This window comes from Leucopleurus acutus (assembly GCF_964270905.1).
Source record: "Leucopleurus acutus genome assembly, chromosome: 17".
In the NCBI taxonomy this organism is placed as follows: domain Eukaryota; kingdom Metazoa; phylum Chordata; class Mammalia; order Artiodactyla; family Delphinidae; genus Leucopleurus; species Leucopleurus acutus.
Genome location: NC_139159.1, coordinates 18,077,192 through 18,090,140, shown reverse-complemented (window position 1 = coordinate 18,090,140; position 12,949 = coordinate 18,077,192). Strand labels below are relative to the sequence as shown.

The window sequence follows — 12,949 nt, the reverse complement described above, 5'->3', positions numbered from 1 at the left end:
CAGGTCCACATCTAGGTGACAAAGGACAGAAAAGCAGACAGGCAGAGGCCCAAACTGAGGACAGAGGTGGTGGCAGCTTGTTCATCTAAGAATAGAGCCCGCCCTCTACTAAGGCCACAAGCTGGCTGATCCTAGCAGAGGGCAGGCTCTAAGTCTCAGAAAGATGAGCACTGTTCTACCTTAAGCTGTCTCCTATAACCTTCTAGCAGCTTCGGACTTGATCTTTCCCCTAAGAACCAGTGATGTCCCTGCTGCTTCTCCATCCACCTCCCTCATACCACAGGCAAGCCAGAAAGATTAGATTTATCATCGTGGCAGGTGATAGATGTTAGGCAGCTCTCTACAGACTGGGTGTTTTGTTCTCAACTGTGACGCTGGCAACTAGCCCAGTACCTGACACCCTCTAGGCACTTAATCAGTATCTTCTAGTCTAAATAGCATGATTTGAGGCCCTTTGTTCCTGGCTGAAAATCCTTCACAAGAACCAACTTAACATTAGCACGGAGACTTTTATTTTATAAAAGGTACTATCCATCTGTGTAGTACATACAATTTTCCCACTGTGTCAGGGTGTAACAAAGGAGAGTGTACATGGAGGGACAAATGGAACCACTGAAGACGATACTACTTAGGTCACCACTTCCCCAAGAGCTAACCACACCCTACTGGACATGGATATCTTTAACGTGGGCAGCCATGCCAGAGATGATAGGCAAAAACCTGTGCTCTGAGCCAAAGGAAGCAGATTAACAGTCTCCCATAATCCGTGAATTTTTAAAGAGTTTTCAATGTGGGAAAAGGTAATATCTATATCCTTAGAAAAATCCAAACACAAAGGAAAAATAACTTTCCCATTTGCTTCTGACATCCAATCCCCAGCTGAGAGGCAATCACACTTATTATATAGAAGTAACCATGCATATGTCAGCATATACATGTATTTTCACACCCTTTTAACACAAATGATAGAGTACTGTATGTTTTGTTTTTCAAATGTAACTTTTTTTATTATAAAGGAACATAATTCTCTGGAAATGGAAAGTTCTGTGATACAATTTCAAATTATTTTTTTAACAATCAGTCACTAACAAAAATCATAAGTAAAGGCAATTATTATACACTGGAACATAAATCACATTTAAGCACAAACATAAAAATGACAGACTCATTTCTCTTCTTTAAGCTGTTTCTTTTCACTGGCTTCTTCCACATCAAAAGTGAATGGTTTGTCATAACCCATTAGATGGTTATAGTCTTCAGGGTTTGGAAAGAGTGCTGGATTAACTAACAGTGATTTTGTTTTAGCATAAAATGTGGTAAACACATGTGTGCTATTTGGAATCGTCACGTCATTCTGGTGGAACACTGTACTCGTTTCCAAAAGCACAACATTATAAGTAATGGCTTTATAAGTGTCTGTTGTGGCCTCATGGTACAACCGAACGACATAGCCTTTTGTAAGAAAGTGAAGCAGTGTTGGAGTGATCACTGTAAAGCTTCCTATGATGCCATAAAATAAGATTTGCAAAGGCAGACTTCCAAATATAATATTATGTTGTGCAAAAATGTACGGTAGAAATGCAAGGCTGATCAGACTTGTAGAGTAAGAAAAACATTTCACACCTAAATAAGAAAAAAAATGGGAGAAGATTAACATTTTTAACTTTTATAAAAGAATCAACCTATCCAATTATTCTTCCACCTTTCTCCCTACAATATCATCATCAAAACAACAAAACCAAAACACCTATATAGTGCTTATTACATTCCAGGCTCTGTTTTAAGCACTTTACATATTTCATTCATGAAATCTAGGAAAAAACCCTATGAGACTGATGTATAATTATCATCATCATCACTCCCATTTAAAAGATGAGAAAATATGAGGTACTTGCTCAATGTCACATAGCTACCAAGTAGCTGTGTCGGGATTTAAACCCAGGCAATCTGACTCTAGGGTCCAGGCTGTTGGCCATTACAATGCGCTGCCTCTCCAGCTGGGAAGTCCGCTTTAGGGTTAACTGGCTTCTATCTCAGCTCCCAATAAAAGGTTTAATATTACTCAAAAATCTTTATGAATACTATAAAAGTTAATTCAGTCAGCAGATAATCAAATAAAGCTCTCTATTAACAAGCACTTCCACAGATCTAACATAAAACGTTGAAATATGGGGCTTTTTCAGGCTAAGTGCCCAGCATTAAAACAGCAAATTGAAAAACAAGCAAACAAAAAAACACCACCAGTGGTTAAGAAACATATGGGAAAGGTAATCAACTTCTTTACCAAGGAAAAACATTCAAGTTAAAATAGTGAGATATTTTTACTTATCACGTTAGAAAGATTAAAAAATCAGTGACTTCTGAACTGTATACTTAAAAATGGTCAAAATGGTAACTTTTACTTTATGTCTATTTTACCACAGTAAATAAATAAATAACTTAAAATGTAAATTTTCTTAGTTTGAATGTACAATTTTAACATGATCAAATACCATCTGTTTGGAAAACAGGCAAGTTGAGATCCTAGAAGGGTTGATTATAAAGTCATTTTGGAAAAACAAAGGAAGAAAAAAAGGGGGGAGGGTTAGATACTAAAACATAAGATTGTATAATTAAAACAGTGTGGTAGTGGCTCCGTACATAAACAGATCAATGGAAAAAAACGGGAAATCTAGACACAAACCTAACTGCATAGAGAAATTTAGTATAGTACAAAGATACAATCTAAAATAAGTGGTGCTGGGACAACCAGATTCAGAGAAAATTCAATCGATCCCTCATACCACATACCAGGAAAACTCCAAATAATCCAGAGATTTAAGTGTATAAAATAAGAGAGGTATAAGAAGAAAATACCCGTGAAGTCCTTTATAATCTGAGAATAGGTAAACTTTTCTAATTATGACTGAAAATACAGAAGCAATCAAGGGGAAAGTTGATAAATCTGATCATCTTTTTAAAATGTACATGGACATAAATACCGTAAACAAAGAGACAAATGAGAAAAATATTTGCAGCTTATATGACAAAGGGTTAATATCCCCAATACACAAAAGGTTTCTAGTATATGGGAAGAAAAGATCAACAACCCAATAAACAAACATGCCAGAAATATAAGCAGACAGTTCAATGAAACAAAAATGCACACGGCCTTTCAACAGATGAAATGATGCTAAGCCTCAATCATAAGAAACATTCAATTAAAACCACAGTGAAGGCTGGGAGGGAGGGAGACGCAAGAGGGAAGAGATATGGGAACATATGTATATGTATAACTGATTCACTTTGTTATAAAGCAGAAACTAACACACCATTGTAAAGCAATTATACTCCAATAAAGATGTTAAAAAAAATAAAAACACAGTGAGATACCGTTTTTCCCCCAAACTGGCAAAAACTGAAAATATGACATCATACTCTGTTGGTGAGGCTATAACAAAGCAGACACTCTCATATATCACTCTTGCTTGAAGGCTTAATTATCTTGCATTAGTAATTTTAAAATAATTCCTTCCCCCCACAGGTAGATGCCATGACACTGGTACACATGGGATTCAATGGGGACCAAGTTGCCTTCTATATAAAAGCCTCCTTAGCCCTTCCAACTACCTGTTTTCCCCATTACTCTTTCACACTATAGTAGGTTGAACAGTGTCCCCTCAAAATTCACATCCACTTATAACTTTAGAACATGACCTTATTTGAAAATAGGGTCTTTGCAGACAATTAAAAGTTGAGATGAGATCATACTGGATTACGGTGGGCCCTACATCCAATGAGAGTATCCTTAAAAGGACAGAACAAGACAAGCAGAGACACAGAGAACGCCGTGCGAAGTAGGAGGCAGAGACTGGAGTTATGCAGCTACAAGCCAAGGAAACATGAAGGATTGCTGGGAGCCACCAGAAGCTGGAAGAGACAAGGACAAGCTCTTTCCTAGAGCCTTCAGACAGCACGGAATGCCAACACCTTGATTTCAGACTTCTAGCCTTCAGAACTGTGAGAATAAATTTTTGTTGTTTTAATCCACCAAGCCTGTGGAAATGTATTGTAAGAGCCCTAGGAAACTAATACATACATATACTTTATTATGCCTGGATTGAAGCAATTGCTATTTTCTAAACATATTCTCATGCCTTTGCTCATACTACTTCCGTGCCTGGGATGCCCTTCTTTCACAACATCTTCATGTTCAAATTCTACTCATCTTAAAAAGAGAATACTATGACATCCGTAATTTTCTGTTGCTGAATTAACAAGAACCATCAACTAAAAGTCCCTTCAAATATCTTTAAATTAGGACCCAATTTGGTAGTTTAAATGGTACCGCTATGTTAATGTCTCTCACTCAGTTTTACACAGAAAAAATATTAATCCCTGATAAGTATAGTGACTTTCTATTACTATAATATTGAAGGAACTCAAACATTAAATTCTTCTACAGGTTACAGTTCTAGAACTTTGAATATCATGCGTAGCTCTGCTCTTCCACAAATATTATATTGTACCCACACTAAAATTAATTCCTATTTATATTCTCTTCTCTTCAGAATTGAGTCAAGTGGGAACATGAGAAAAATTGATTAAGCCTTCCCTTCATTTGAAGGAACGGTGTCTGTATTCAGAAAGAAGGGTACCACGGGGGTCACGGTGAACACATCTCAAGGGCATCAGTCTAGGGATCCCAGCCTCAATCCAGAGATGAGACACAGGCTCAGTGGCCCACTCATGTTGTGACTTCTGAAGAAATTTCTACCATCCAAAACTGATTATTCCAGTAACTTCAGAACTCCACTCAATAGTGATTATAATCACTCCTTATTCCCAGAAAGTTTTAAATAGCTAAAATTGTATTTTAAACATACTCTATTTTAATGTCACACTCTTGAGAACTTACAGATTTCCAGATTAAATTTCAGACAACTGGTTAACACCAGCATGATCAAAAACACACATGCAAATGGGGCACAGAAATCTTGTGGCCAACTTGGCTATAAAATAATCCTCCAGATATTTCAGGTTATACTTTTTTTTTTAAGATTAATAAAATGAAATACAACCTCAGGAACTTGAACAAATCACAAACCTAAGTTCTTCTGACTTTCCCTACTAAAATATTCCATACCAAATACTGAATTATGACCTAAGGAAAGAGCTTTAAACTTGTAGCTATCTAATACACTGCCCTTTCCTTCTCCACGATAACTCCCTACTACCTAGAAAACCACTAAGTAAATATGTTTGCTGAAAATTCTAAGATGACCTAAAAAATGTAAAATTAATATATCTTTGAATTATAAAAGTATTATTGCTCATTTTAACTGCAAAATCTAAAAACATATACTGTAAATGTCTACTTACCCAAAATAACTACTCCTAAGAGGTATTCGCCCATATTTTTTTCCTTTGCATATTCAAACATTACATACACTTTTTGTTGTTTTATTTTGTTGCTAAACATCCCGAGAGGTGACCAAAGGATGGAATCTTTAGTGCCCAGCCATAAGATCACAAAATCATAAGAGTCTACAAAAACCTTTTAAAAATCTCCTAAAAATGCAAAGGTCTTAACCTCTAAATCTTTTATCAACAGACCACAAGAAAAAAATTATAATTTTTCCTTCTGTCTTGCAATTACGAAGTGCTAAAATAATAAGTTATCATATGCTAAGAACCTTTTTTTATAAGTACAAGGGGGAGAAAAAAGGAAATATCCTCACTTCTGATTACCCACCAAATACTGTTCGGGCCAGATTCCCAGTATAAATCAGCCTTCCATCTTCTGATTTTTCAAGCTGTGTATGTAAACATCGAACACATCTTTCCCAAGAAACAGGTATCTATTGAAAGAGACCATTATAATGTGAGTACATGATAAACTTTTAAATTTTTTAAGTTTATTTTGAAAAATATAATAAAAAGAAAACTTATCACATGGGGTGATGTAAGGAATTCTTCCAAATCATCTACAAAGCTAAAGAAAGCAAACTGAGTAACACAATGGCTTTCCTTAATTCCACTCACAAGTAGACACTGAATTGGGAGTTTGAAGACCTAAGTTTGCATCCCAGCTAGAAGCATTTTAAAGTGTGACCTTAAACAAGTAAAAAGTTAGTGGAATAGTTTCTCCTACTCCACATCACTTTCGGCCAACTGTCAAAGATTTAAATGCATTAGCTTTTTTAAAAAATTAAGTTTAATTATGTAAGTAAAATACTGCAAATTCAGAAAGTTTAAAGTCCAGACTGCTTTTAATACTTCTAAAATATTTATACTATAGCTAGTATTTAAAAAAATAATAATAATAACTCTTTCCCCAAGGGTCTTGTATCCATCCCTTGCTCCTCGCAAGGAAAATATTTTACTTGAACTCCTACATCAAATTTCACAGGAACAAAAGAGTTGCCCGAACCTCTGAAAATGACTTTCACAACACACACTCTTCAAGATGTAAAAAGCATGCCTAATCCCTTTATGCTGAAATTTAATGAGATTCCAATTCCCGCGTTGGCCTTTCCTCCCAAGTTTCAACCATGTTTGCTAATCCTAATATTTTACAGGGCAGGATTAGGAGACAATTTATTCAGATTAAAATGAGAAGGATTAACGTCTCCATCCCATTTTTCCAGGGAGCAAAGGAATTCCTAAAAATAGAGCCACCTAATAAAAAGCAGAACAAATTCAAAATCAGGTTTCCCGAGTTCTTTCAGTTCGGTCTCCACGTGGAGCATCTAAATTTCGCTGCAAATTAACCCTTCCGAGCTTGCGCTCAAGGACAGAAAAAAAAAAAAAGAGTCCTCACAAGCCCAATGGATTTGCAACCATCTCTGTAAAGTGACTGGAATCGCTCAGAAAATAGGCACTTTCCAAGGGACACTGCTGGACTCGCGGGGGCTGCGATCCCCGGGAGCACCGGCCTGTTGCCCAGGCCGAGGCCGGCCACTGCTACCAGCCCCATAGCACGGGGCTCCTTCAGCACCAGAGCCGCCGTGCAGGCCGGGGAGAAGCTATGGGAGAGCCGGGCTCCCCAGGCCCGGTGCTACTCCCACCCCCACCCTTACTCGGGTCCGCGAGCCCTCTGACCGCCGACCTGCGCTCGCAACCGACACGGCAGAAGCGTCGCGGCTGCCGACAGCCCCGCGCCCCCGCCGCCGCCCCGCCCCGAGGAGCCTCTGCAGGAGGCCGCCCGCCAGACGGCCGCCCTAGGGCCTCGGAGCGCAGTGGCTGCCCACGGTGCCGTCCTCTTCCCACCAAGCCGCAGTCCGGCCGCCCACGGGCCGCCCAACGCCAGAAGCAGCATCCCGCGCGTGACCAGAAACGGCGACTGCACTGCGGCGGCAGCCGAGCACGCCGAGGCGCAGCTCCTCACCAGACCGCGGCAGAAACGAGCCGCGCACTCAGCGCCGCCGCCAGGTCCGCGGGCCGCACTGGCCGCCTGCGCGTGCGCAGAATGGACGGCCCGCCGGCAACCTGCCCGGGCACACGCGTTCCTTGTGCGCTGAGATCCGAATCCGACCTGACCCTCGCTGCCAGGACCAGCAAACGGCCATCCTGCGCGCTGCTTCCCCTCGTCCGAGTCTGGCGCTCTTTACAACCGTGTGGAAGGACAGAGGGGAGAGACACGCGCGAAGGACAAAGCCTGGAAGCAGGGTTAAATCTTTCATTCTCGTGGGCATCATTTTCTGTGCCGAAAACACCATTTTCTCTGCGGAAAATGTTTCTAACCTGTTGGCACAGAGGAATAATACAGTGCACGTTTGAACAAAAATGAATAGTAATTTAATCCAACCAATAGGTTGGTAGAAAATGAGTGGAACTCGTTCATATAATGTTGATACTTGTCCAATTTGTCTTCGGAAATCACTCTCATCCGTTTACACAATCGTTCATTATTTGTTAAAGAGATCTTGAGCGCCTCGCCAACTACCAGGACTAAGTTGGAAGCAGAGGATACAAAGATACTGAAGAAAATTGGAAATCCACAATGCTTACATAGTGAGGGAAACACCTAAAAATAAGCTAAAATATAATGCTTAAATATAATTGACATATACCAATTTACAAAATGCTGCAGAGGCCCGAGAGACAGAATGATTAATTTGGCCTCTGAATGCCCAAAGGCTTCAGCTTCAGCTGAGTATTGAGGGATGAGCATCCAACTAGTAAAGGACGCTTTTGCTTGCTATTTCAGAACCATGTTTTTCACTCAATATGGTACTGGCAGGCTTCCCTGGTGGCACAGTGGTTGAGAGTCTGCCTACCAATGCAGGGGACACGAGTTGGAGGCCTGGTCCAGGAAGATCCTACATGCCGCCAAGCAACTAAGCCTGTGCGCCACAACTACTGAGCCTGTGCTCCAGAGCCCACGAGCCACAACTACTGAGCCTAAGTGCCACAACTACTGAAGCCCATGTGCCTAGAGCCCGTGCTCTGCAATAAGAGGAGCCACTACAGTGAGAACCGCGCACACCGCAACCAAGAGTAGTTGCTCACAGCAACTAGAGAAAGCCCACGCAAAGCAATGAAGACCCAGTGCAGCCAAAAATAAAATAAATTTATAAAATAAAATAAAATATATATGTTATTGGCATAGGGGAAGAACAAACTAATAGTCGAAAATAGTATCACCTTCGCAACTCCAAATCCTGTCTACTTTTTTCTGGGTATCCAGAAGGATAAAATTATATTATTTCTTCATGGATAACTTCACTTTCTTTCTTTCGTTTGTTCATTGAAGTATAGTTGATTTACAATGTTGTGCTAATTTCTGCACATTATATATTATAGCAAAGTGACTCAGTTACACACATATATACGTTCTTTTGTCATATTCTTTTCCATTATCGTTTATCCCAGGAGATTGGATACAGTTCCCTGTGCTATACAGTAGGACATTGTTGTTTATCCATTCTAAATGTAATAGCTTGCATCTAATAACCCCAAACTCCCAGTCCATCCCTCCCCCTCCCTCTGCCCCTTGGCAACCACACCTGTTCTCTGTGAGTCTGTTCCTGTTTTGTAGATAGGTTAATTTGTGCCATATTTTAGATTGCACATATAAGTGATATCATATGTCTTTTTCTGACTCATTCGCTTAGTATGATAATCTCTAGTTGCATCCATGTTGCTGCAAATGACATTATTTCATTCTTTTTTATGGCTGAGTAATATTTCACTGTATATATACATATATATACACATATATATACACATATATATATATGCCACATCTTTATCCATTCATCTGTCGATGGACATTTAGATTGTTTCCATGTCTTTGCTTTGTAACTTCCCTTTTTTAAAGTTATCTTCCACTTACCTTTCAAAAACTCTTGTTTTAGTGTAATTCATATTACAAACAATATCAATTAGCCATTATTGTACTGATATGTATGTAAATTTTTCTGTTCATACAGTGTTTTTCTTTAATATCTTTAAAAAGATAAACTGAGGCATGCTAAAATTTTTGAGTTTATTTGAGCAAAAATTTATTCAAATCGGACAGCACCAAATCTGGAAATGGTCAGGAGCATTCCACTGACAGGAGCTAGGGGCAAGGTTTCTATGGAGAAGATGCACATGCAAAGCAATGAAATTATTTGATTGGTTATAGCTTATGCCACAGTGTGAGGCATGTAGGATCTTAGTTCCGCAACCAGGGATCTAACCCATGCCCCCTGCAGTGGAAGCGTGGAGTATTAACCACTAGACCGCGAGGGAAGTCCCTGCTTATAGCTTATGCTGTTGCATTATTTGAGAAAATCTAGTTGGCTGTTTGTGATTGGTTGTTTGTGATTGGTTGTAAATACCTTGAGGTATTTATAAGAATTGAATCTGGCTTAGCTTTTGGGTTGCTCACTAAACTACCAAGGCATCAGAGCCATCTCAGTCTAATGGCCTCTTTGTATGATTACTTCAACAATACATTGAGGGACTTCCCTGGTGGCGCAGTGGTTAAGAATCTGCCTGCCAATGCAGGGGACACGGGTTTCGAGCCCAGGTCCGGGAGGATCCCACAGGCCGTGGAGTAACTGAGCCCGTGCACCACAACTACTGAGCCTGTGCTGTAGAGCCCGCGAGCTACAACTACTGAGCCCGCACATCTACAGCCCCTGCTCCACAACAAGAGAAGCCACCGCAGTGAGAAGCCCACGCACCGCAATGAACAGTAGCCCCCAGTCTCAGTAACTAGAGAAAGCCTGCACAGCAACAAAGACCCAACGCAGTCAAAAATTAATTAAATATATATATATATAGAGAGAGAGAGAGAGAACCTGAATTTTTATCTTCTGTTAAGCTTAGTTTCTTCCTACAGAAACTGTAAGCAAATGGAAATAATAATATTTGGTCTACTCAAGGTTTCTAAGTAGCTAAAATGAGATGATATTCTGAAAATTCTGTGCTATAGAATTATATGAAAGTGTCATTCATGGTTAAAAAGATTTCCCAATTCTTCGGCTTCCCTGGTGGTGCAGTGGTTGAGAATCTGCCTGCTAATGCAGGGGACACGGGTTCGAGCCCTGGTCTGGGAGGATCCCACATGCCACGGAGCAACTAGGTCCGTGAGCCACAACTACTGAGCCTGCGCGTCTGGAGCCTGTGCTCCGCAACAAGAGAGGACGCAATAGTGAGAGGCCCACGCACCGCGATGAAAAGTGGCCCCCGCTTGCCACAACTAGAGAAAGCTCTCGCACAGAAACGAAGACCCAACACAGCAAAAATAAATTAATAAACTCCTACCCCCAACATCTTTAAAAAAAAAAAAAGATTTCCCGATTCTAGTAGTTTAGAGACAATTTTTGAATATATACTATTTGAGTGGGATTTTAGAATGATACTAAGGCTGTTTACAAAATAAGCCTTGATTCCCCATTCATATCATCTGAGAGGGTCCCTTTAAAGATGGAGGGTGATGGAAAAATTGAAAATGGCTATCACTTGTAGAATGTATGACCACCATTATTGTATGTATTTTTTGTTTGTTTTTTGGCTGTCTTTCCTCCCTATCCACCAGCCCCCTTCCCCTCCTTTAACATGAGCTAAAGGGCAGAATGGTGTGATGGAAAAAAGAAAAGAAAAATTGTGGTAAAGCTAGTATTTTGATAAGGACCCTAAATGCTTCTTTATACATTACTAGTTTCGAAAATAAACTACGAGAATCTTCGGGGAAAAGAATTTGTCAACAGATTATCAAGATCTTTTAAAATGTTCATATTCTAAAGAAATAGAAACATGGTCAAAGATTTCTGCAGATACTGAACACAGTATTACATGAAGTGATTTAAAAATGGAAATATGGTCAATGTCCAACATTTAAGGAAATACTTAAGTGAGTCGTACATTTAGACAATGTAAGTATATACTGACAATAAAAATGATGCTTGTTGAGATTTTGGTTACAGAAGTGTGGGTTATTGAGGTTTGTTAAGTTGGAAAATAAATAGTATAAATAACCATATATATACACTGTATAATCTATGTAAAAGTGTATTAAAAAACCAAATTTATCTGCAATTTCTGCATTTTATAAGCATATATTATATTGATTACATAATAAATAAAATTTTTAAGTAAAATTTTGTGTTTTTTAAAAAACAGTCCTAGACTAGATTAGCCCTAAATCTGGCATTAGCTGGCTTCAGTAGCCTCACCTGGAAAATTCTATCATTCTCTAGGCAACTAACAGAGTGACCCTTATAGCATGTGATAATGCAATGAGGAAAAGGGAAAGTTTTGGAGAAAACAACACTTCTGAAGTAGAGGAGGAAAAGTATAATTGAAAATGGGCCCACATCCTTCTCTTCTCACCCCATTGCCTCTCCTCCCCACCAAATTCTACTCTGAGCTATTATAACCAAAAAACTTTGTTTAATAATTTTTGCAAAGGCTTTGAAAAATTTACCCAGGACGGTCTGTCCGGTATTGCTTTTGCAACACCTTTTATCTGCCAGATGAACTAAAAAAGTCTTGCAGGCAAAAGTCACTAATTAGGTCAACAAACTTTGGATCGCCTGTATCTGTTTTCCTTTTGCGGACATCATTACACAACAGCAGGAGTTGAGCAACTTGCAATGGTGAGAGTCTTGGCCCTACATTCCTTTCATGCCACAGTCCGGTAAACAGAGGGTAAACTTTATTTAGCTGTTTCACCCTTCCTGGAAGGGTGCCTAAATTTCACCAAGGGAAAGAGAGCAAAAACGGCTCTGATTTACGATAGTTCGACTTACAATTTCTTGACTATACGATGGTGTCAAAGCTATATGCATTCAGTAGAAACCATACACAATTTGAAATTTTAATCTTTTCCTGGGCTACCAATATGCAGTATGAAACTCTCTCCCCGGTGTTGAAGCTCCTAATCAGCCACCCAAACAGGAGGGTAAACAACCAATACACTTATACAACCATTGTGTCTTTCACTTTCAGTACAAGTAATCAATAAGTTACCTAAGATAATCAACACTTTATTATAAAATAAGCTTTCCATTGGACGATTTCTGCCCAACTGCAGGCTAATGTAAGCATTCTGAGCACATTCTAAGATAAGCTAGGCTAAATTATGTTAGGTCTATTAAATGCATTTTCGACTTACGACATTTTCAAATTCCACTGGGCTTATCAGGACATAACCCCATCTTAAGTGGAGGTAAGATTTGTAAAAATGATAGGTGGATGGGGGTTGGGGGGAAGCGCGCCGGGGAGAGACCGGGAGAGCGAGGAGAGGAAGGAGGGGCAAAGGGGGCGTGGAGTGACAAAGATGGTGTCAGAACTGACTACTGGTGGCAGGACTTTCGGTGAGTGATTTCAGAATCCAGAAGCTGAGCAACCCTGTGGCTGGGAGGGGGCAGGAGGTGGGGGAAAGGCCTCAGAGTGGGGGTGGGGGCGTGGTTAGTTTTCAGTAAACACTGAAAGGTACCGGGAAGAGAGGAAATGAGGCCAGCGATTTCGC

At 39.8% G+C, this 12,949-nt stretch overlaps 1 protein-coding gene across 1 annotated transcript; it reads right to left on the bottom strand.

Moving 5' to 3' along the window:
- Positions 1–991: 991 nt before the first annotated feature.
- Positions 992–7,407, bottom strand: TMEM70 (transmembrane protein 70). The gene is made up of 3 exons (XM_082859024.1): positions 7,091–7,407; positions 5,735–5,840; positions 992–1,623 (listed from the first exon to the last, which is right to left on the bottom strand). The coding sequence occupies exons 1-3, from the start codon at positions 7,298–7,300 to the stop codon at positions 1,166–1,168; spliced, it is 774 nt and encodes a 257-aa protein (XP_082715150.1). The 5' UTR covers positions 7,301–7,407; the 3' UTR covers positions 992–1,165.
- Positions 7,408–12,949: the final 5,542 nt, after the last annotated feature.